Source organism: Cataglyphis hispanica, chromosome 8 (genome assembly GCF_021464435.1).
Source record: "Cataglyphis hispanica isolate Lineage 1 chromosome 8, ULB_Chis1_1.0, whole genome shotgun sequence".
Lineage (NCBI taxonomy): Eukaryota > Metazoa > Arthropoda > Insecta > Hymenoptera > Formicidae > Cataglyphis > Cataglyphis hispanica.
Genome location: NC_065961.1, coordinates 7,505,726 through 7,532,365, shown reverse-complemented (window position 1 = coordinate 7,532,365; position 26,640 = coordinate 7,505,726). Strand labels below are relative to the sequence as shown.

Below are 26,640 nucleotides of genomic sequence, written 5' to 3'. Positions count from 1 at the left end.
ATATCATACACAATAGAATATGCAAATTAATGTATATTTCATCATATTATCATTTTGTAAGATATAATTTTTGCTCGCTTTTTACGAATTTTTAGATAAGTTTCTCGAAACCGGTTTTTCTCCCGGAAACTTATTAGGATATGTTATGCACATGATATTTATACCGTTGAGGGTTATTTAATTCATACACCTTTTATTATTTTACAAAATAAAGTTCAATAAAACGGTTTATTTTATACATACTTATATAAATTTTTTAAATTCTTAATTAAAATTTTAACAAAATGACGTGTTAAACGTGTACTAAATTTACGGTAGTATTTAAAACCTATTAATTCAGTTCTTTTTAGTGCATTTCTACTTATCACTTTATAATTTTTAATGATTACATAATATAACGTTTATACTTTGTATACAACTTTAAAACATTAAATTATTTTACCTGAGACAGTCATGTGCATCAATCTTCCCTTACATACACCTTCAAATACATAAAAATATAATAATTGCACAAGATCTATCGCTTTTATGATGTTTCTATCTAATCTTATTTCTAGTTTTATAATTTTCTCAGATATATTTGGATGCATTTTGTTTCCTCTAATAATTTAACTAATGAAAGATCTATGCTATTTTCAGAAGACATCGCTCAAGCGATATTTTTGATATTACACGGAAAAATAGTTGAATTAAATTTTATTTAATTCTTTTATATATTTATCTTGCTATTCATAATCGCAATACAAATGAGCATATATAACTGAGCATGTGTGGTCCTTCAAGTAAAACAGATAATTGGTCGCATTGAACTGGGCACAATTGTATAATTTTTTATTGAAACCTAGGATAGCTAGAAAAATATTATGTGTCGTAATTGAATCAAATCATCGAAATCTATCGAAATAAATATGAGGTCCTTCGTTCGGACCTTTATACTATATTCAACGAAATCTGTGACTATAAAGTTACAATATTTATGCATTGTTATAATATAAAAATAACATGCAAATTTTATATAATTTATTAATATTGTTCTATATATCTCGTAGTTTCTACGATTAGTTCCATCGGCAGTTTTTTAAATTTGAAATTTAATTCACGTACAAATTTTAAATCCTGAATTCACTGCAGATTTTGAAACGCAATCAGAAAGTATATTATTTACATTATAGTACCTAGAGGTAAAGTTCATTACTATCAGACACTTCTCTTTTCATACATGTACATATATATATGCACATACATATTGTAATATCTATTATAGTTCGACCTACATCTCATCGCATACAGCAGAAACATGCATACTTAAATAATTCTTTCTTTGGAATACTAATGAGGCAGGTGCGAAACAATGCGCAGACCATAGTTTGTATTACACGGAGATTACGGAAACGTACATTCTGCTGCTTAACGCTAAGATTTCTGCATGAAATCAATTCAAAGATTTTGCGAGGATGGTAAAACGCTTGGTACAGTTAGTTTTCCACTGTCGTCACTACCACCGCTGTGAGTTATATTCACCGAGCTATTAACTAGAATAGATGATCTGCAAACAGAGTAAAACATGCGATTTATTTACAAAATGAAATTTGAAGTAAATTAATAACTAAAATAATTCTATATTTATGAAAAAGAGAGAAGTATATATTTAATTAATTAATAATACGATAATAAATTAACTGAATTAGTCGTTGCGTTCAAAATCGACTCGTTCTATCATTCAAATTTTTATATTAAAATCATTATTTTTATGAGAATATTTTTATGAGAAAGAAACATTGTATATTTTAATTTTAAGTCTTCTCTTGAAAAATTGTAATTATAAAATAATTTGGGGGACAATTATTTTCATTTAAACATCTCGATGTTGTTAATATTGAAATCAGGAAAAATTGTTATATTAATCATTCTATCATAGTTATCCACATTGTAATAATAATTGGCTTTCATTATTGCATTTAATTCTTCAATTTAAATATTCCATAAACCACGTACCTGTTATGCCTCAAATGACTCTTGACCAAATGTCCGGCCGTTAGCGCGGCCATTAAGGATAATTCGCCAGCGAGCACAGTAGCGCAAACGATTCGGGCGAGTTTGCTGGCGTTCTCACCAGGTTCCGCGACATGTGCTCCCTTCACTCCCAGCATCGCTAAGCACGCGCCTTGTGCCGGCAGACCCGTACCACCGCCCACCGTACCAATCTCTATGCTAGGCATTGTGCATGACACATATAGATCCTTACCCTCGGTGCCCCACGGTTCCATTAGCGTCATGCAATTACTGCTACCAACGTTCTGCGCGGGATCTTGTCCAGTAGCGATAAAGATCGCGGTAACAATATTGGCGGCATGAGCATTGAAGCCGCCTACACTGCCTGCTACGGCAGAGCCGATCATGTTCTTGCTGATATTGACGTCAACTAATGCATGCACCGAAGTCTTCAACACGTTAGTCACAATGTCCGCGGGTACGATCGCTTCGCATACTACGCTTTTACCCCTGCCTTCGATCCAATTAACAGCCGCGGGCTTCTTGTCGGTGCAAAAGTTTCCACTAAGGGAGAGTATCTCCATGTCTGGAAAGTGAGTCTGCACCATCTGCAGGGATTTCTCCGTGCCTTTTGACAACATGTTCATACCCATAGCATCGCCAGTTTTGGCGACAAAGCGTACAAACAGATGTCGACCGGCAATTCGCACCTGGATCTTTGTCAAGCGGGCGAAGCGACTGGTTTGATTGAAACTTCTCTTCATCTCCTCAAAATTCTTTGATTGTTGCATCCACGACATTGCCTCGCTCGCCCGTACGATGTTTGGGAATCGCACCACCGGTCCGCGAGTCATGCCGTCAGCCACTATGCGACTAGTCACGCCGCACTTAATGAGCGCGCGGCTACCACGATTTGTGGATGCCACTAGGCAACCCTCAGTCGTAGCCATCGGCACATGATACAGCTGACCATCTATCAGCAATGGCCCGGCGATACCAACCGGCACCGGTAAATAACCAATCACATTCTCACAACAGGAACCTAATACTTTGTTGTAATCATAATTCTTGTATGGCAGATCCGCCATCTCCTCGGTGAAATTGCCGGCGGCACTCACAATGAGACGTCTAATACCAACGCCGCGTTCCATGTCGCCCACTGCTTTTTCCAACTGATATGCAGCTATGTGTTTATGATTCACTAGTTGTATCACCTCCTCGTCCGTTAATACGTTGGCTCCGAGCTGCAAAGGAAAACGTTGAAATAAATAATCTGATTTTTAATAAACAAATAGGTAGAGAAGATTAGAAGCAGAAAAGAAGTAGAAGCACTGCAAGCTGCCTACTTTAAATATTTTGAGTAACTCATCTCTTTTTTTCTAGCAAAATAGTGTATTCAGTTTCCATGTGAACGTTACAGAATTATGTATAATATTATAATAATAATATGAGAGAATAAAAAAAAATTCTTACCTCAGACTTATATATCTCAAGACAGTCTTCTACACTTCTAGGGATTTGAGATTTTTTCAGTGATGAATCGTTCTCGCCAATCGACTCATTCACGCCATGATATATCGTGTCAGTTTGCACCTCCCTGTCGGTATATTCCACATAGGTATCGTTATCAGCTTCAATCCATCCGCCGCCCACGCCAGATAAAGGAAAAATCGGCTGTTGAATCATCGGCAGAGTTGGAATGCCGAATCGTTGTCGTAACGACATATTCATGGTTGCATTATCCGGACTGACAGAGCCATCGTGATGACTCCCCGTTTTCTCTTCCGCTACCGCTTCTCTCTTCTCTCGCTGGAATCTTAGTCGTTTGGCAACCATGTCGCTTCTATCTTCGAAGAAGATAAACTTTATGACCAATGCCAATAGCAAAATTGATATCACGATGTAATCCGCGCTGGGTAACAGCCAACTAATCAGAGATTTCTACTCCGAAATTTTCGTTATGATTGGAACCGTTTAACATCGTGTTTGAATCTGTGGATGTCGTCGTTATTTCCGCCGCATACTCATTTTTCTCACTCTTAAGAGACCAACGGCTGCAAGGATAGCAACGAAATGAACAAATTAATACATAATTCAATATAAATAATTATACATACAGTAATATATGTAAAATTGTGCGATCATATCACTTAATGCATAGTTATAAAAATGTATAAGTTTGTCATTATATTCCTGTTATTTATGTCCATATGAAAATTGTAAATGCAATTTTAACGAAATGATAATTACAGTTACATAAATCATAATATTCTGCATATTTATAATTAAAATTATTAAAATTCTGAGATAAAACTATGTTTTACATATACCACGATTTGTAATTACATTACATATTGCATTAATTATATTATAATTAATTATATTATTATATTAATTATTATTATATATTATTACATTATTATTATATTATATTATATTATATTAAATAAATGAGAGAAAGCTTTTTTATTGAAAAATAAAACAAACACAAAACAAATGCAGTGTCTTTTCTTAAACTAAAATATTAATTCGACGAGTAATAAACGGAAAAACGTAAAGTATTCTGCATTCCTTACCTCTTCTCCATAGTGCCACTTATTTTTGGATTTTCTTTACTTTGTATGATCGATCTTTTGTACATGTTTTTTTTTATTATTAACATTCATGTAATATTAAAATATGTAGACACATTATCATTCATGAGAACTTTGTATGAAAAAAACGTAACACTTAATATAATATTTCAAAACAAATTGTACAATTGTATAAAATATTGTATTGTAATTATTATATAAAATGAAATTTTGCGGGAGACTTCTTTTTTTTCTTGTGCAGAAAAAGTAAAATCGCGGCATATCAGAATTATACCCGAATTAATACACACGAGAATGACATTTTATTTGTTCAAAACGATTTTTGCAATTTTTATATTTACGATTTTGTCGATTTTAAATAAAGAATCAGACTGTCATAAAACCCTTTTGTCCAAGAAACAATAAACAACACTTTTTAATGGCAGTGCTATCGATTTCGTTGCATCACACAAACATTCATTTAAAATTTAACAAGAAAACAGAAGTATTTGTAATAGTGTGGCAAGCGAGCTAGCTCGCATCTCGTTCATATCATCGATCACGATACTGACAATCCTTTGAAAACGTTCAAACATCTTAGCGATACGATCCATTCCGCGAAAAGCTTCATTGAATATGCACTTTTCATTGAATAGAGATCTGTACGTATGTTAACGCGTTGTCATGAACCTGACCCCCAAAGTCGAAATTAGGTGTTATAAACATGATGTTCGACAAAAGCAGTGTAAACATAAAAAAAGAATGAGGTCAGATTCACGATAGCTTCTTCTGCCACGGTTTCCTGCTCTGCCGCGCGTATATATATGATATTACATTGTCGTGTACAACCGCCTTCCTAAAGTTTCTAAAGTTCGCGCATTTGAGACGTGAAGAAATCATTTGTTGCGTTATCATAGCGGGATATAATGTAAATGTACCTATTGGCGTGCACTATAAATAGACCGGCGATCATGATCATCTTGACTCGTTCCACCACGGGATTCGGCTTCTGATCTTCCTCATTTAACGGCTGCATTATGAATATCTTATCCGCACTCAAGCGGCCCATATTATTATTTCCGCGAGAAAGCTGTAATAATATTTTCATATGTGACAAAATAATTTTTACCGTTTGTATAATATTGAAATATTTGCCTTTAATTTGTGATTTTGAAATTTTTTTTTAAGTGTAGTCTTAGTAATACTTCTAAACTAAGGAACCTCGCGAATTCGGAAATTCTGATTTTAAAACTTTACATACAAGTAAAGAAAGCAAATAGATGAATTTAAAAATTTTTAGTGTGCCCAAAAAAAATTTTACTGCCCAAAAGCGATTTTAAGACATATCTTCTTTCTCATCTTCATTGATTTCTTCAAGTTCTTTTACTTCATCAGTTGCGACAAATTCTACATCAGATAAGTTTGAGTCTCAATAATTTTCAAATTCTAATATATCTGCATAACAAATGATATATTATACATTAATTTTTTTATAATATTCTTTAGTATATATCTATAGTATCATGTAATTCGATTTGAAACAAGTGTGTAAAGTTTCATCAAAAGCAGAATCCGATTCGCAACGATTTCTTGTAAGTTTTTTTGCAAATTCTTATATTTAAATAAATTTGATTTCGCATCTTATTTAAATTCTAAATATCGAAAAAATATATTTATCTTTTATACATTTAGCATTTGTATATGTTTTTAAATTTATGTTTTATAATTATTTTCATTATATTCTTCGGATTCCTTCGACGAATGAGTTATAAATCTGTGCTTTTCAATTTCATAATACTTTTGCACTTAAAATAGGATAGATTATGCATATATTATATATACAAAATGATTTAGAGAAAAAATTACAAGCGTAATTCCGATGTAAAATTCTTTTTTAAGAAAACCATTCAAATCAAATTATACCTACCTCCAATATAAGTGACAAACATGCCGGATAAAATGTTAGGAAGACAACGTAATTGACTATCACTCCGAGACACGCGATGGTGCAGAGAATCTCCAGCCTTCTGACACCCGATAGAGATCCTATACTAATCAGAAGAGTTTCCACAAGAGTGTCCAGGGTGATGGTCGGTCCCAATAGAGACATGCCGCGCGCGATGTTCGCCTTGACTTCCTCTTGACTTCGCGAATTCAGTGCGCATTGCGCTAACGTTGCGGCCTTGGAAAGATCGATAAGAAGCAGAAAGAAGAATAAGGCATCTCTGGAAAAAGAATAACGCGTTACATACAACCGCAAGAAGATTTTGCCTTCATACGTAAAGATATTATATATTATAAGTACATGATATATGATTACTCACTTTAAGTCCGCGATATCGCTGCGACCGAAATTCACCACGCTGGTGGTGTACACCACGCTAGAAAATACACAAAACAGGCCGGCAATACCTGTAATATAAAAAAGAAAAAATCTGCTGAGTATATATACATGTATATAATAAATTATTAATATATAAATTAATAAAAAAATAATAATTACAAATGAATAAGCTTGTTCGATAATAATAAATAAAATTAATATATAATAAATTAAAAAGCATATGTGTGTTGATCGTTGTTAATGAACAAAACTGATGATAATTTCGATGAGTTCGATTATGGGATTAATAAAGGGCTTTATAAATCGATCAATTGTTTCATTTATTTTTTTCAAACAAATGTAAGGATTATAGTTATCTATTCAAAAGTATTCAACTTTGAAATTATAATTCTATGAAATTATAATTCGGTTTAAATTTCTAACGATTGTCAATGTGTCAACAAGATACCCGAGCTCATTGCGAATTAAAATAAATTAGTGTGAGGGTAATCGCGTTAATTACAACATAATTTAATATTAATTCGCATGGGCGAATTCAGTAATCAAGAGTAATTGAACGCGCGATATTCCGCACAGAGAACTGTGTTCTATCACTTTCCACGAGACTTTCACTGTTCCCGCCGTCGAAGGCTTTCACGGACCGCTTGGGAAGATCCGGTTTATTAATAATCCTGATATGCATAATTGTTACGTATTTTTCTCTCTGCGAATTTCAGTCTCTACCATATGGAAATATGATAGAGACTGAAATATAATAGTATAAAAGTATAATAAATGGTTTGCAAAACGAAATAATTCATGAGAAATTAAAATCAAAGCTCGTAATAAGTATGTGAAAATAATAGAGAGAAATTTATATAAGGGTAGTGTATAAATACCTTTACCTAAAATATATTTAGATCCCATTCTTTGCAAATTGCGGAAATGATAATAAATGAATAATATCGCCAAGCAACGTATTATCGTCATTAGTACAATGTCGGCTGCTTTTAGGTCCTGCTGAACATATATACATTATAAATATATTTTCTCTACTAAAATCATAAAAACAATAGTACACATAAAATTGTATTAATTATTTCGCTAATGCATATTTTAAAATAATAATTTCAATTTTTTTTAAATATAATATTTAATATATAATTATAACTATATAATGAGTGTAGATTACAACTAATATTATTGATATAATTTTAATATTTTTATTAATTTCTAATAAAATATCGTAAAAAAAAAATTTGGTGTAAAAAAAGTTGATGCTCATAGGAGGACAATCAAAACTTATAAAATCTATTTACCGTGGCTAGATTGCATCTGCTGTGATTACAATACGTAGCACCGGATAGGCCTTCACGCGATTGTCTAGTTCCGGTGTCCATGTTGAGCATGCACGCTGTCAAAGTGAAGGTCGTGACGATTACTTCCAAGGGGTGAGTGGCGCAAAACCGGCCGTACATTTCAAATATGCGCGTCAACATTGTGTCCTCTTGTCTTGCCGTGCAAGATCTGCAACATATTATTTTTTCAGAATATCTACTCAAATTTGATAGAAAAATTCTTTTCTATTTGTTTTTTCAAAAATTAATGTTTAAAATTCTAGATAAAACAAAGATTTTAATGATTTTTGGTACAATTTTCTAATTTTTTTTTTTTTTTATTATATGTTTGTACGCTTTTTAATGTTTTTCACTCATGCCACTTTCAAATGCTAGATAAGAGTATTAAAATGGAATATTATTCGCAAAGATTAACTTATTTTTTTTTAAGTAAACCTTTTTAAGGTTTACTTAAAAAAAGGAAAAAAAAGCAAAATAATTTTCATAACATAAATGTTCTTCATATAACATTTTTATCTTTGTCAGTAAAAATTCCTGATTTATGTTACAATAAGAACAAGAAATATTAAACAGATGCCAAACAACACAATTATTCTTTTAAAAAAATATTTAAAACGATATAAATTGACACATTGAAAAATGATTGTAACTATAAATGCGCCTGTAAATATAAAGTATGCTGTATATTTCATTTCGTAATTCCGAATAATATATTACTTGATTAGAATAGATCAAAGTTGCGTGGTGATAACGTTTTTCAGCAAAGTTAGTCTCACTAGAAAAGATTAAATTATCACATTTTTTAGACCTGTTTGTTTCTTCATCTTTCTTGATCTCTATTGTATACTCACACTTTTATTCGCACACTAGCTATCATATATTTGGTTAGCGCGCTAATCAATGTCTATTATATATAAATAATATATTCTAGAACTTATTTAATCATTAAATGCAATTCTTTTATCATTACCGTTTTTGTAATATTTGCATATCTCGATTCTACTCTTGATGGAAATTTTTAGAGTTAAGAAATTAATTCTGACAGTTATGAATATATATATATATATATCCAACATCGTCGAATAATTCATATTTAATGCAAAAATTTCCATTTGTCAAAAATGTACTTTGCACTAGTGTAATATTCTTTGAAAAGTTGGAAACCCGAGATGTCTTCACATACTTTTTTTCACCGTAAGAAATTCACCGCGCGTTAATGTTATTGTAACATCCAATTCGTTCCCGGATACATTAAATATTCTACTTTTCGTGCTTTCTAATCAATCATTAACTACTGGGAAAATAACTGTTAAAAAAAAATCAAATAAATTTCATTTCATATAAATGTCAAACTTGAGACGTTTAAAATGAATCTCCGAAATAAAATGAATAAAATTATAAATACTTCACACGTATACAGAATGTCCCTTTAACCAAGGATATTTTCAAGTTCTCGGGCATCCTATATATCGATGCCCGTAAAACATATAGTTTTTTAATAGGTACGATAAGTACTGGCGTAAGATTCGAAATGTCTGTCAAGGTCGGTGACTTTCCAAGAGTCGAGAAGTACTCGCGAGTATTTCTACGCAACCGAGACTGTCCTCTTACTGTCTTTAACAGATGCTATCTTAAAGAAACACCCATTCCTTCGATTGCAATTAACGCTTTCACACTTATGCAAAATGATTTGGGGGACATCGTAATGAATCGCTGAGCAGATTTAAAATATTTAGGTAATAATTTAAATTATGCTTTTAAAAAATGCATATTATTTAAAAAACTTACTATTAAAAATTATCATTACTTATTGTATTTTATATTATGTTATTTTAATTGTAAGAAAAAAGAAATTAATTTTAAATTGTTTTCTTTTTTCTTTGATAAAATTTCTAAAAATATATGCATTATTTTCGAAATATCTTGTTTTTTAACAATCAATGTAATATCTTTTAAAGTATGAGCTAAATACCAAATAATATATTAAAAAGAAATAAAACTGTAAAAAACAAATAAATCAACTTTAATTATAAGAATCCGAAGGCACACTTTTTATTGCCATAATAGAGTTTATTTTATCAATCCAAATAAAATTTCTTTTCGATTATTAACAAAATTTATATGTATAAGACTTAATTATATATTTACAATAAAATTAGCAAAACTTTTAAAATATAGAATTTTACAAAATCTTATAAATTATTTATAAAAATCAAGAAAACATCAAATATAATCAATATATCTAAATATATTCAAAAATTAAAGATCTCGAAAATTATGCATTTCCAAATAAAATTAAAATAAAATAAAATTTTGCTAAAAGAAATAAATGTTTATTTCTTGACAAAAAATGTAATAGTATGAATCCTATTAGAATATCTTATATACACATTTATATTTCTATTACACAAGTAGAACACAAAATTCTCTCCGAAGTGGGTAGTTTCCCGAAGATTTTTACGCGCTGAACTCGATGTCGTTGTCTGAATTTACTTAGCACGTTAGGATTTAGAGTAAATTGAAATAAAAAGGGCCAAAAATGGCGTTTTTGGCTATTTTAACATCTTTTTTGCAACAAAAAAAAAACTGATTTTTAAATAAACTTAATGGCATCTGAAAATATAATTCAAGAGCTTTCAAAAAAATTTTGATTCATGATCGTACAACTTTTTTCATCAAGTTATAGCTGTTTGAATTTTAGACATATAATCTGTATAATTTACAAGAAAGGTAAATACATATTGATATATAGCAACGAATAAAAAAAATAATTGTAATATGACCTTACTTGCAAAGAATAGGTCAAGTATAAACTTTGCTATTATTCTTACTATTACATATATATGTTATTATACTTAATTGTCAATTCAAAAAAAAAAGTGGCGGAATTATCATAGGTCAAATATGAACTTTGAGTACATATGCTATTACACTTAATTATCAACTTAAAAATGACGGAATCATAATTATATTTAACTTATTCTTTGCAAGTAAATTTATATTACAATTACATTTTTTTATTTACTGCTCTATATATAAATGCGTATTTATATTTCTTGTAAATTATACAAAATGTTTAAAATTCAAACAGCCATAACTTGACGAAAAAAAGTTGTACAATCAAAATTCGTTTGAAAGCTCCTAAATTACACTTTCAGATGCCATTAAGTTTATTTAAAAATCAGTTTTTTTCCACTAAAAAATGTTAAAAATGACCAAAAATACCATTTTTGGTCTCTTTTTTACTCCAATTTACTCTAAATCCTGCTGGATAAATTTAGGTAACGGCATTTCAGCGCGAAAAAATCTTCGGAAAACGTACTATCCCACTTCGGAGAGAAAGAAAAAGTGATTTTTTGTCCTATAGTGTTATCTTTCACAGAGTTTATCTATTTATCTATCTACTTTTCTCCATAATACATTCACCACTGTCTTTGATATGATGAATAAATGAATTAGTTTTGCATTGCAATATTATAACTCTTTCTCTCGACAAAGGAGGTGTATATTAATTAAAAAGTTTTATTTGTAAAATGTCTTTTAAAACTTTTTTAATAACAGTTTGATATCGTTTTAATGTATCCATATATAATTAATACATATCCATTTAATCTAGGTTTCGGTTGATGAAATTATCACACGCGCGATAACAGAATACAATTGTAAATCAATAAAAATCTTAGAAAAATGTTAAAATCGGATTTTTTTAATATACAAGGAACAGCAGTCTAGCCTGAAAGAATAATGATACTGATCTAATGGAAAATGCGATTTGCGATAAATCGCTCTGTAAGAAGAAGAAACCAAGTTAAGCAGACAATGCATATCATGACTGAACGCGCCATGAAAAATGCAACACTTTTGACTGCATTCATCGGATTATGCAAAGACATATCGCTCACAAAATCCCTTTGCATTGATAAATATGTGAGTTTTGACATTTCCGATTGAATTAGAAAAAAACTTTGAAGATATGTCTCAATAATTGGCAACTATTCCTCAAAAATAAAAGAAAAAAGTAAAGAAAATCCAGATTTTGCTCTTCTGATGCTAAATCCAGGTTTTGCTCTTCTGGTTTAAAATGAGTTATATAAAATTATTCTGACAAAAATTGTTATTGATTATATATATATATATATATATATATATATATATATATATATATATATATAATGCAACGGATGTAATAATTATTATTATATATTATAGATGACGTTACTCTGAATAATGAATACCTATCATATTGCACAGAAATAAAAAGTATACAATTGCATCATGCAAATAAAAAGTAACTCGATTGATGTAGAACAATTCAATTTCAATTTCTCAATCGTTTATAACTCAAGGACTATCGACACCTTGATTAAGATTCTGACAAACAGTCACATTCTTTTTAATTCAATCTCTCCAATATCGTAGTCGAGAGAGAAAGTGCGTCATGTGTTTCGAACATCCTGTGCACATCCTTTTTCTCATAATTCGTATTTTCACTTTCGGTTTTCGTCAACTGCCGTGCATTTAGAGGTGAAATGTCTACACTTTTCCAAACGCGCCGAGAACGCGTTGCTACTTTCTTTATTCTTTTGCGTTCCAGGAACGTTCACTTCTCTTCTCGCATTAATGCAACATTTCAATCGCGTCGCTTCTTCGCGTTGTTCACTTTTTCCATACGATACGTTTCTCTCTCGCGACTGGGTAATCCTCAAATATATGAAATTTACTTTCTTCGCCGACATATAACGTCTTTCGAACGTCTAGCCTTCTCTTATCAAATTGCGAGGCTGAAGCGGCTAATAAAATAGCGTATTGACAATAAGAATTGACTCGCAACACATTATGTGTGTAGGTAACTCACGCGCGTGTCTTTGGGGTCGTAATAAAAGTCCTATTTCAATGTATATATATATGTCTTAGAATAGTATTTTTAAGATAATACGTTTAATGAACTTTTAGCAAGCTCTTTCGATAAAAGTATTATTTAGATTTAAATTTTGAACTCGGAGCATTTTTTCACGAGATATTTATTCGTTTGTATGTACATATATGTAAATGTATAATTCGAAACAAAACGTTACATTACAATTTGTAAAAGTTCTATTAATATTAATATTAATTTCGCATAAATTGTCTGATAAATTACAAAAGTTTTGTGATTAACTAAGCAATTCTAATAACTAATATTTTTTCAATTTGTATATACAAATCAGTTATTTTTTTTATGAGCGACCGTTGAATATCAAGAGAAAACGACATTTTTAGCTATAAGTGGATGCCAGTCGATCGAGAGTTGAAAAAAAAATGAAATTATAATATATATATATATATATACTATAACATGATAGACCTTTTGCACTTATTTTTATCATTTCTTTATTATTAATATTATTAATTAAATGATGAATTATTCAATTATTCTGTTAACTATAAAATTTATCATTATAATCTTCTTGACCATTATTATTTTGATCAAAAGTTCATCTATATTTCTTAAAAAGTCTCTTAAGAGAAAAAAATTAATTGCCCACCACTATTTTATTTCCTCATAAAGTGTTTTTATTGTTTCATTTGAATATTAACCCTTAACGTGCACACTTCAGCAGAATTACATAACGATCACACTGGGGTCATTTCAGCCCCCACTATTAAATGCTTGCTGTAATAAAGCTATTTGAATTTTTGACTTGAAAAAATTACATACTAACTTTGAAACATCCTTCTATACTACGAAATTGTGTTTTTACATAAAATTTGATTTTGAATATGAAAAAAAATTTCCCAAAGTTCCACCAAAAAACAACGTGAAAAATGACTTTTTTTATTCAAAAAATCAGAACTCATACTATTTTTGATATTTTAAGCTAAAAATTTAATCTGTTACTCTCGAGATGACACTTTAAAAAAAAATTAGTGCAATAAGGCGCGTTCCAAAAAAGGGATTTATTTTGAGAATCGAAATGAGGAATCAAAGTAAATTGACGTTGAATTTGTCTAAGGTTAATCTGACCCCACAGTGCACGTTAAGGATTAAATAAAATATCCAAAATTATCGTAAAAAAGTTATACAAGAACGTAAAAAGACATGCAAAAATTATTATTTAAAATTTTGTTGAAACAGAATTTTAACATTTAAAATTTTAATTAGAGATATTTGTAATATTAAAATTACGAAGTTCAGATGAATGGACATTAAATTTTCAAAAACAAATTATTTTCGCATTCAAATGTTTTCAATTAATTTTTTTTTATTTATTTCTTACGAACAAACTGCATCAAAACTTGTTGATATAAAAGTTGGTTTGTAGTTTTTATTTTCAGATATAAGGGAATGTCAATTTCACGTTTCACGGAAGTATCAGATATGATAGATTATAGTTCTACTTTGCAAAATAAAGATTTTGTTGCATCTTAATTTTAATAAATATTTAATTATTTAAATAATTAATTATATAAATATTAATACCTTTAGACTAATAAACATTTTAGAAAAATAAAATTTATTTCCCTTCACATCGCATCTATTTCATACGATGAATTGAGTAATATATATATAACGCATTATATATTAAGAGAATTAGGCAATAAAAAAATCGATTTTTTATTTTTCATAATTGTTGTTTTCTGAATAAAATGCCGTTTGATTTATGTTCGGTAAGCTGCGGATTGGCAGCCGAAAAATCGAACAGCACACGAACTCATTTTCGCGGATCATCGTCTAATAATAATTATTCTTCTGTAAATAATTCTAATTTTGAATATGAAATAATCTCGATCTTTTCTTATTTTTAATATGATTGCTTCATTAATTGTAAAATGTGTGATGAAAAGATTATGTTGCTGAAAATCATTAGAAAAGATATGTATCGAAAATATTTTAAAATCTTTCGAAACTTTAAGCGCGTTTTTCTCCATATTTTGTTTTCTTTTCATTTTGTAATGACAACTGTAAAATATAGAAACTCAAATTAATTAAAAAAAAAATTGAGCATGTTCCCAATATGTATAATTTCGAATTAAACCCCTAAAAAGTCTATGCAAATTTTAGTTTGGGAGAGGGAAAAAAAAACACACACAACTTTTTCCCCCAAAAACGCTATTTTATGGCCACTAATTTTAAAGGATAATTTACAAAAAAAAAAGCTGTATTTTTTTATTTTAAGTCAACATTACTGCAAAGCAAACAAAATCTTCAGTTCTCTAGCGTCATTTTTAATACATATTTCCAATTACAAAAAATTTTAGTTCTTATAATTCATGATCCTAATAAACATTTTGTTAAAGAACAAATCTCGATTTTAATTCATTTCGATGTCATAAATTTCCCTCAGAAGCTTTATTTTAATAAAACTAATCTACCTTCATTTTAATAACACTAATCTACCTATTCCCTTTCAAACATTGACAAGACAAATATGTTTGGATACAAACAGAAAAAAATAAGAAAAAATGGAACAATAAGCCATCAAAATTAAATAAAACATACCTGATTGAAAAATAGATGTTTGGAATGAAACTTCTTGTTCTTATGTACGTGGTGTAACACTAGCTGTTTGATGATGCCAAAATATTATTTTCGGTTTTTAGAAGCGCTCTTTACTGTAGCTTTGTTTTTCAAAATTTTTCTTTTACGATCTTTCGCGTCAACGACAGATGTATATCGCATACATCAATTGTTCTCGAAATATCAAAATGATGCTCGCGGCACGCGCAAATGCATTAGCGAGACCGATAATAACCGTATTGTATATATAAATTCAATGAACAATTCAATGTATATACATACATGTGTAAAATCCGAGAGAATAAAATGTTGGTCAATTCCCGGCAATAAATGTGACAAGACTGACTGACAGTTCAATAGTTTTACGAAATTTGACGTTCTATAATCGGGATGTAAAACTCCCCATCCGTATGACACGGCGCACACCGATCGACTGACTGACGTTTGCCACGAGCGGCGCTTACTAATATACTAGTACCGCTGCCTCGGCCATCTCCGGACGCGCTCGGCCGCGCTCGGTATTCACCCTCTAGCGCGCGAGCATTTTGTATCAGGGATTGAATAAAACTATTAATTTTTTATAAATAAAAATTATTAGAATTTTTAACTTTTGAGTAATTTCTTTTCTGTTTTGACTTTTAATTTTTTACATTAATATTTATAAACATTGCTGTAAATAGACTTTTATAACTATTTTCATAACTGTTCGTTTTTTTTTTTTTTAATATACATACAACAATTACTGTTATTTGATAATTGTAAATTATTACAGTTTCGTTCAATCTCTATTTTGTATACATATAAATACGTTTTTTCTGTGTCACATAAAAGCACGAAAGGAAACAAAATAATCAAGTGTTTTGAGCGATTGTTTTGATGCAAAAAAATTGATTTCAAAGAATCGACTTCGTATCATTATAGAATGCGTATATGCACGCATATTTTCATTCCGATACAAAGATATATTTAAAGATATCATCTTTATCATACTTTGGTGCGTATGTTTCTTGGAATAAAATAAAACATCTCGAGTATGTGATGCAAAAGCTTGAAAATCGCATATCAATCCAAATAATGAGACAAATAAGATATTCTATGTCGATCGTTTTATGTAATTAAAAATGCAATTATATAAAGCAAATGATTGGGTTAGGAAAAAACATTTGCAATGCTCCTAATGTTCGAGTTTACATAAATAATTTATTGTGCTTATATTTCTTAAAATATTTGAAATTCTATTCTCAAACCATAATATACTCAATTAATTGTTAGTTGCAAGTAGCAATCATTACATATACGATGATATTTTCTATTGCAATAGAATAGGTAAAGTAATCTATTTAGCAACATGAATATATATATATATATATATATATATATATATATATATATATATATATAATAAACACACATGGTTGTCAGGAATCTTAATAAAATTTCATTAATGCAAAATAATGCGAAAAAAGTATATATATATTTTACTCTTGCGTCATAATTCAATATAGCTGCAACGAAAAAAAATCGTCTTAAATTTTTTATAAATCATAATGATTTTTTATAAATCATACCGATATGTAGAAATTACAATACAAATAAAAAATTTAAATCTCATCTTAATTTATAATAAAAATTAATCATTAATTGCTAGTGTAATGCGAGAGAATTAATAATGAAAGAATGTTCAGTATATACATATATATTGACTTGTACATATAAATGTATTTGTTAACTCGCAAACACCTCACACAATATGCAAATTTAATATCTTATAACGTTAAAATTATACAATAACCTCTCTTGATATTTTTATATTAAAGTTTTCGGCAATGTCTTACAAAGAAGAGAGAACAAATGCGTGTGATGTTATGTGTTGCAATTTTATTTTTGAAATTCGTTGAATGAAATTTCTGAAATTCGAACCTGCCACAACCTTCATCGTACAACTACAAAAATTCAAGTTTCTCATTATCTTTATACTTGTCGGAATGCCGTTATTTCCTTTACAATAAAATTTTTTTCAAATATCTAAAACATTTCATTCCCTTTTAAAAGCAAAAATCAGTATCACGAGGTTTTAAAGAGCAAAACCAACATCCGTTAATAATTAAATCTTATATATTTGCCTTAAATAAAGATTGGTAAGTAGAACGGTATAAACTCCTCATATTTTTCGACTAATATTACGTCGCATTACAAACGTAACATTATATACATTACACAAAATTGTACCAATATCCGATTGCGGCGGTTAGCGATAGGCGCTCGCAATTTGCAAGTCTATTAAAAAAAAAAAATTGTAATTGAGCAATAGTAAGTGCGCAAAAAATTTTCGCACAACCCGAAAAAAGAAAAGAAGAAAAAGACAACGTTAAACTGAAACATCATTGAGTTTTCGTTTACAAAACAGAAAAAGGGAATAAATACAATTATATCTGTGTGTATACACTTTTTCGATTATTTTAATTATTTAATAAATCTCATAAAGAATCCTAAAAATCAAACGACGAAAAAATTTGCTCAGAAATATGAATTTCATCACCCTGCGCGCAAGTTACACTTTGATTTAATTTCAAATTTGTAAATTAGATAAAAATCAATTTCATTTTGTAAATATATATATATATATATATGTGTGTGTGTATGTGTGTGTGTGGAGCCAATAGAATTTTGTCTCGGCTTTTCGCACCGTGCGTTAAACGATCGTCTCGCGAATATACTCTTCAATAGAAAAATTCTTCGAATCTCTTAAAAACTTTGTACTTCTGTACAGATTCAGTCGCTTGGTTTGTCTTTCAACATCCGTAATTTGTTTTGGAGTACAACTTTCCCCATGATAGGCATGTGCGTCATCTCGACTGTCTTTCAAGTAGAGGATATTGCATGATGCATCGCTCCAAACAATTAGGGGAAATAACTTCCCTAAATGCTACTCTAAAGTGTGCGTATGACGTGCGTATTACGTATATGCACATTTCTAATAAACATCTTTAAATTTTAAACTTCTATCGATATTTAATTGTTTAATAAATATACGTAATATTTCAATTTTTTTTTAATATTGACATTCGGTCAAATTGTCGTTTGGTTGTCCATTTGCAGAATTAAAAAAATGCTATCCTTTAAAAATATCGATTCGAATTGAAAATGTTCAATATACACATTAATATATTTCATTATCTAATATTATTAACAAAATGTTAAAATTTGTATTGTAACAGTGTTTTAGAAATGTATATATACATATGTATATATATCCAGAAAATAATTTCTTTTATTTCAATCAAAAAACAATATCTGTTTGATTATAGAAATCTTTTTTGATTATAGAATATAGAAAATGAAATTTTCTCAGTAAAGATTTAAGGTCAAAGGCCAGGAATTGTGCAGTAGTCCACGCCACTCACGTAGCGTTCTTAGAATTCGTTCTTATTGTTAGCGAAGAATTTCCTGCCTAACGCTGCGTCTTTACAAAATTCACGATAACATCGAAAAAAACAGCGTATTAATTATTATTATTATAATTTTTTTAAATTATAATATATATATTTTAGAATTTTTTCTTTCTCTTTAATAAAAAAATATACTGATAAGACTATAGGCATATGTGATCCAATGTTTATACTTTCCAAAGCTAAAAAAAATCGGCATAGCCTTGTAACAACGTTTGCCTGTTTCGTTAAAGTGCTACGTACGATCGTAAAATGCAACATGGTAGTGGAAAGCGAGAGAAACCTGTCGTCGTACAAATAACGAATAAAATCGGCGGCCATTCTGCGAGTTTATACGATGATTACACGTCATGGAACCTATATCCAGTAGGCCGACACATATCTTTAGGAACGTTGTTATCACTCAATATCTCATTTATGATAAACAATATATAATCCTCACTATCGGGAAAGGCTAGTGCATAAATTGTTTATGTTTCGTTACATGTGCGTACGAAGTAAAAATTTTTACTTCGCTTTCTATTGTGTCACGATACTATCGAATGTCGCGCGCTGCAAATAATTCTTTGTACAAGCGATATGTTACTGTAAAAATAATAATATTATTCTACAACAGGTCCCTTTCTAAAAAATGCATTATTGATATTGTTGTTTTCCGCGATAATTGGTTCTCTATCCTTATGAATAGCTGTCATTGTAGAGATCGCATATTTTGACAGTTCATACAGCTTGACAATTGTTTACAATATAGAAGTAAAATCATCAAAGAAAGAATAGTTTTTTTTTTTAATTCTCTGATTTCCAAAAAAAAATGAGAATACCCTTTGATTTTCCTATTTTTGTAAAAAAAATCCTGAGAATTCCAAGTTCTTCATGTTTTTTCAGGAATAGACATCCTATAATAAATCTAATCGTCACACAAGTCTGAAGAGAGTTAAGAAATTGGACTATTCAGCGAGATTGCGGAGAATATTATTAAAGATATCAATGCTTCTCGTTTCGCGGTCATTCAGCGATGCTAAAATTAAATCGAATGGAGAATGAGAGAAGGAAAAACGTGCTCTCTATATGCGTACCGTTAGAGGAAGTCTATCTCATTTCGATCGAGAGGAATCTCATAAATCACCAACGCGTTTGCAAACAGTTTACATTTCGTGTATACCGCCGATTCGCGATCGTTCTCACGGTAAAAGACCGAATATATTTTCGCCGGAAACTCCCGCTTCACCGAACAATTGATCGAAATGTAACTTCATAGGAAAAATTGAATGAAAGTGTTTACGAAATCGCGCTTGTACTTGCTATTCACGTCATCGTTTATTCGGATCGTTCAATGCTCTCTTCTCTAAATTATATTGTAACGATGCATCATACATGATCGCAATTTCAATTGACGATCATGAGTCAGCTGCTTGGTCATCTCACAATCATTTTCATGAACAAAAAAATATATTTTTTAAACATTATCTATATCATAAATATGCAAATTTTGCAGTCTGATCTTTTTTACTCTGAGAACGATTTTGTCGTCATGTACCGTGACGACAAAAAATATCAAAAATGAATGTACCTTCTATAAAACAATATAAAACAAATTTTGTATGGCTTGGAGAGATACGCAATCCTCCATTTTTATCAACTTACTCTGTCAGATTATTTATAATTTTAAAATTGCGTTTTTATAAAGATATATTTTTTAAATATAAACTAATTATTATTGTTAAATAATAATTATTGTTAAATGATACTGATTGTTTATTCGGTTTCTTTTATCACTCATTTATTTTAACTTAAAAATTAAAATTTATAAAAAATTATTCAGTTTCATTTATTTATATATTCTCTCTCTCTTTCTCTATCTCTGTCTCTACATATATATATACATACTTTTCTTCTTACTATATATATTTTTTCTTTCACTTTTATTTTGAAAATAAACACATAAAAGATATAAAATCTTTGTATATTAATTTTAACTAATATTTATATAAACGACGATGTATAAAATATATATATATATATATATATATATATATATATATATATATAAAAATTCGATTGGCCAATCGGGACTATATTAATTTTCTTGTAATATTTTTTTTAATATCATACGATTAAAAAAATATTAAGAATCTTATATTAAAAAAAAAGAACAAATTTATTTTAAACTTTCATCAAAAAATGGTCTATTATACAAGCTGATACAAACTGATTATGCACATAATTGTTTATGTATCAACTGATTATACATCAGCTGATATAAAAAAATTAGATACATTTTGATGTATAATCAGCTGATACAACTGATTTATGTGTAGAACTTTGCAAAAACGTATTTAATTTTTTTTTAAGATTAAATATATTTGTATATTATTACAAATAATATATTCAAAATTTAGAAAAATTTTTTAAGAATTTTCCAAACATTTTCGTTTACATTTTCAAAGCTAGAGCATTTTTAGATAAAAATTTAAAATAAATTCGTTCTTTTTTTATAATGTAAGATTCTATTTTTTTAATCGTATAATATTAAAAAAAATTGAAAGCTTCATAAAGCTTTCAAATATTTAAAAAAAGTATTACAAGAAAACTAATATGATTAATCAATCGAATTTATTTTCCTGGCTGTTCGTAAAATAAAGACAATCTGTGAAAAATCTGTAAAAAAATATTTAAACAAAAAATTCCCCAAATTGATTTGAAAATATATATAGGAGCATATCTTGATTCTTCTACGATGAATTTTTTGAAAATCTCAGATTTTGATAAGTTTCTTCAGGTAATAAGAGAAGACACTGTATTACGCGAGAATTACATTTCTTCATACTATTATAATTTTATGTCAAACAGATAAACGGAGAGGTAAAACGAGGGAAAGAGACAGTAAATATTGTCAAATTTCGAGTATAGAAACATCACAAAATTACTACCTTTTCAAAACGGCCTACCTGCATTTTAAAAATAATTCGCATATGTCAATATTTTCATGAATTGTAATCACTAATGTTTCACTTTTATTTAATTTGTATGCTTGAAGATAAATATTATAAATCTAACTGATGTACAATTCTCATCTGTTTCATTGTACTAAATAAGTACAAAAAAATGAACAAAACGAAAAAGAGAATAGCAAGATTGATTTACGCAATTAAAATCAAATATAGATACTGTATATATAAAATATATAGTAAAAAACCGAATAATATATATTATTGATATATCAATGTAGTGAAAAAAAAAATAATTCAAGCTTATGTGATTACTTCTTTGCGAAAAAAAGGGAGAAAGGCAAAATTAAACACGTTTGAATGTATTGTGTACGTTAAGATAAAATATCACAGCAGTAAAATGTAATACATAATTTGTCTTGAGGGAGAGACAATCAATATATAGTTATCGAAAAATACATAAAAATATTATATAACATATTATATTTTATAATGCTTTATTATTATTGCACAAAAAGCAAATATGACATCAATGATAAAAATTTATTATTTATTTCAGTGTGCGTTATTTTATTAAATAACAAAATGCTCTTTTTTTCGCGGAAAAAATTGCAATTGCGCAAGCTGTTTATGTATATATACATAAATATATTATCACAGTAAATTCATTCGATACAAAATCTGGCGATGACAAAATGGAAATAGCTTCGTTGTAATTTAAAGTCAGCCTCACGTACGATCGTGTACAAAGTTAACGTTCATGCAACGCGGCGCGATTTCTTCCGCAAGACGCGTATGGTATATTTATCGGACTTGCAAGAAATTACACGGAAATCCCACACACCCAGAACGAGAGAAGGAATTCTAAGAAAGAAGATTTGGACCGCAACTTCGTGAATGACGAAACAAATCGACGTACTTGGAAACGCGATGTTTATGCGTTCTGACGTAATCAATAAAGCAAATAAAAAAAGTTTAATTAATTATTGGTTAAAATAATAATCGGTTTATTGATGATGATAAATGGTTAAATTATTTGCAAGTGTCACTTTTTTGCAACAAAAACATAGTTTGCATAAGAAAAATATATATATTTTTGTTTATTATATCGATATAATATATTCGATTTTTTTACCTGTATATATTTTATTTTAATTGCGTTGAATCAATCTTGCTACTCTCTTTCTCGTTTTGTTCATTTTTTGTACTTATTTAATATATGTATGTGAATAAGTAAATATCTGTATGCATTATTGCAATTTATTTATTTTACTTAAAATGTCCGACCTAAACAATGTTCATCCCACAATATAGATAAAAAAACAAGGGATTATTGTCAATACTCACCACCCCTTCCGTCAAAGTTTTTTTACCCTACTCGGAAAAAATGGAATTATATAAGATCATATTTTTTCTTTTACGATATTTAATTATATACCATATTTAATTATATCTGAAATTTGGTGCGATTGTATATGCGTTATAATTATTTATAGCCAAATGATCTTACATCAATTTTTTTTCGAATATTTAAATAAATCATTAACTATATATATAGATTTATTTAGTTTTACAAAATTAATTTATTTCTTCTTATTTATCATGGACAAGATTTAATTAGGTAAGATTTCAGTTACATAATATTTAAAAATATATAAAGAAAATAAACAGAAAGAAAGAGAAGGAAAAAATAATAAATTTAAAATATTCGGTTTATCTAGTACATCATCACATATCCTATATTTATTCGATATCTGTTATATTTTAATATATTTCTCTTTCGTTGCTCTTTTTCATCCAAATTCTTAAACACAGAGTTTTTCGTAACTTTTGTTGTCGTTCAAATTTCGTTCTTTAATTTACGCATACGTGACGAAAGTCTGTTTGCCTAATCTATTGCTTCCCGTCACACTTTCTAAAGGACACAAACTGGTGACGTATGTACCATCGAAGTTATGCATGAAGAATATATGTATATGCGTACATAATTGAGTCAGTGAGTTACGTAATGATAGATGTGATACGTTTAACGAAATTTCTATTGTTAGTTGACGCGTGACCGGGCTCACGTCTAGAATCGGTCATTATGATCATTTATAAAATGTTACAAAAATTGAGCTCTGAAATAATTCAAGTACGATACCGCTAAAATTTTTTTTTTTATTCTAAATAGACTAATGTTTATATGTATGTGCACCAATAGTATAGTATAGTATAGTATATATATATATATATATATATATATATATATATATATATATATATATACACACACACACACACATACACACACACACTCACAGGGTGTCTGATAATAACCGCCCCGTAATGTGCAGATAGAGCGGATTAAACCAAGCAAGAAAGTTCTTTACCATTTTTTTGTATAACGCTTAATAAAAGAATTATTATTGAGTAAAGTCTGGTCAATCATCGCTGATTTTTAGCCGGACACACGTCGGTGAGCCACGTGCTTGGTAGTGTGCGTGAGCGTTCACTGTCACAGCGCGGCTCATCGACGTACGCCCGGCTAAAGATCGACGATATTTGGCCAAACTTTATTCAATAATAATTCTTTTATTAAGCGTTATCCAAAAAAATGGTAAAGGACTTTTCTGCTTGGTTTAATGCGCTCTCTCTGTACATTACGGGTGAGGCGATTATTATCAGACATCCTGTATATATATATATATATATACGGAGTGTGTCAAAAGTCTGGATACACTCAAATATCTCATAAACATTACATTTTAGAGAAAAATATTTCAGATAAAAGTTGTAAGGCTTAAAAAGACGCATTTAATGACAGTATTAAATTGACTATAGGTGGCATTGCCAAAGTCAGGTCAAGATAAACTTAAAATTTTTAAAAAGAAACCCCCATTTTTTATTGCATATTCTTGTAGCTTATCTCGAGAGCTTTTCAAAACACTATAATAAAGTATTTTTTCGTTAAGAATTTTTTGAGTTATTTTGTATCTTAATCTGACATATTTTAGTATAAAATATAAAATATCTCGAAAATTATTTAGTGTTCGATAATTGTATTATAATACTTTTATGTACAGAATAATAAGATGAATCAAATGGTGTAAAGAAAAAATAAATAATTGTTATAAAAAAATATATTGCAAATAATTGCATACTTTTTTTTAAAAACAATTATTTTCTGTACACCATTTAATTCATCTTATTCTGTACATAAAAGTATTACGATACAAATATCGAACACTAAATAATTTTCGAAATATTTTATACTAAAATATGTCAGATTAAGATACAAAATAACTCAAAAAATTCTTAACGAAAAAATACTTTATTATAATGTTTTGAAAAGCTCTCGAGATAAGCTACAAGAATATGTAATAAAAAATGGGTTTCCACTTAAAAATTTTAAGTTTATCTTGACCTGACTTTGGCAATGCCACCTATGGTCAAATTAATACTGTCATTAAATGCGTCTTTTTAAGCCTTACAACTTTTGTCTGAAATATTTTTCTCTAAAATGTAACGTTTATAAGATATTTGAGTGTATCCAGATTTTTGACACATCCTATATACATATATATCAGGAAAATGCAAAATTTCAAAAGCTACAAGATAATATTATGTAATTATTAATATAAGTCAGAAAATTTATCGAAAAGAGAATTATTGTTGAATTTGACCGCTACGTCACGACTAAATGACAAATCTAAATTTTTATCAGAGAGAATTGAAGGTGGGTACGAATTGCACTTCGAGAAATATCAAAATTTATATATATGTGTATGTATATATATATAATATATATCGAGAAATTTATAAAAGTCCACGACCTTATATCGATAAACATATTTGGTGTTTGTCACACGCGCGAATTATATGCTTTCAAATGCGTGTAGATAAATGGTCCCTCGATCTTAAGCGATCAAAGTATCGCAAGAAAGTATCGCAAATATCTCGTGAAAACATAACCTATATGAGAGAAAGTGAGGAATGATGATTAACTTACTGCAAGCCGGGTAATGCCGATAATATCGTCAAGAAAGCATCGTTCTCCGCACGTCCTCGCCACCTCTTCTATACATTCGTTTTCATTCAATTAACTTTCATATCATCCCAGTATTACTCGATTGCATCATTGCTGCATACACTGACATAGCATCTCATAATGCAGAATGCAGGACCAATGCAGACGATAGGTCGTGCATTGTCTCCTCGCGACATCTGCAGGATATTTTGAGAAAGTATTGCGGCATTTATTGATTATGAATCTTTTCTAATAATTAACTTCGTAATTACTATAATATAATCTCGATTTTAAATCACTCTGAATGTGATTAATAATGATATAATTCTATCTTCCATTGTGCATAAATATATATTTCTAGTTCAACATGGAAAAACTGCCCTGATCACAAAAGAGATTCATTCAAAAATTATAAATTACGTTATTATTTAATATTAAATATTAATATATAATTAATATATAAAATTTATTAATGCTGACGTTAATAATT

At 29.1% G+C, this 26,640-nt stretch overlaps 1 protein-coding gene across 1 annotated transcript; it reads right to left on the bottom strand.

The window, feature by feature from the left end:
- Positions 1-15: 15 nt before the first annotated feature.
- On the bottom strand, positions 16-26,356 carry LOC126851653 (3-hydroxy-3-methylglutaryl-coenzyme A reductase). The gene is given in 10 exon segments (XM_050595816.1): positions 16-1,546; positions 1,996-3,236; positions 3,466-3,927; positions 3,929-4,046; positions 5,504-5,655; positions 6,493-6,790; positions 6,890-6,977; positions 7,794-7,908; positions 8,208-8,415; positions 26,133-26,356. Coding segments are annotated over 9 exon segments (2,763 nt in total). The 5' UTR covers positions 8,388-8,415; positions 26,133-26,356; the 3' UTR covers positions 16-1,437.
- Positions 26,357-26,640: the final 284 nt, after the last annotated feature.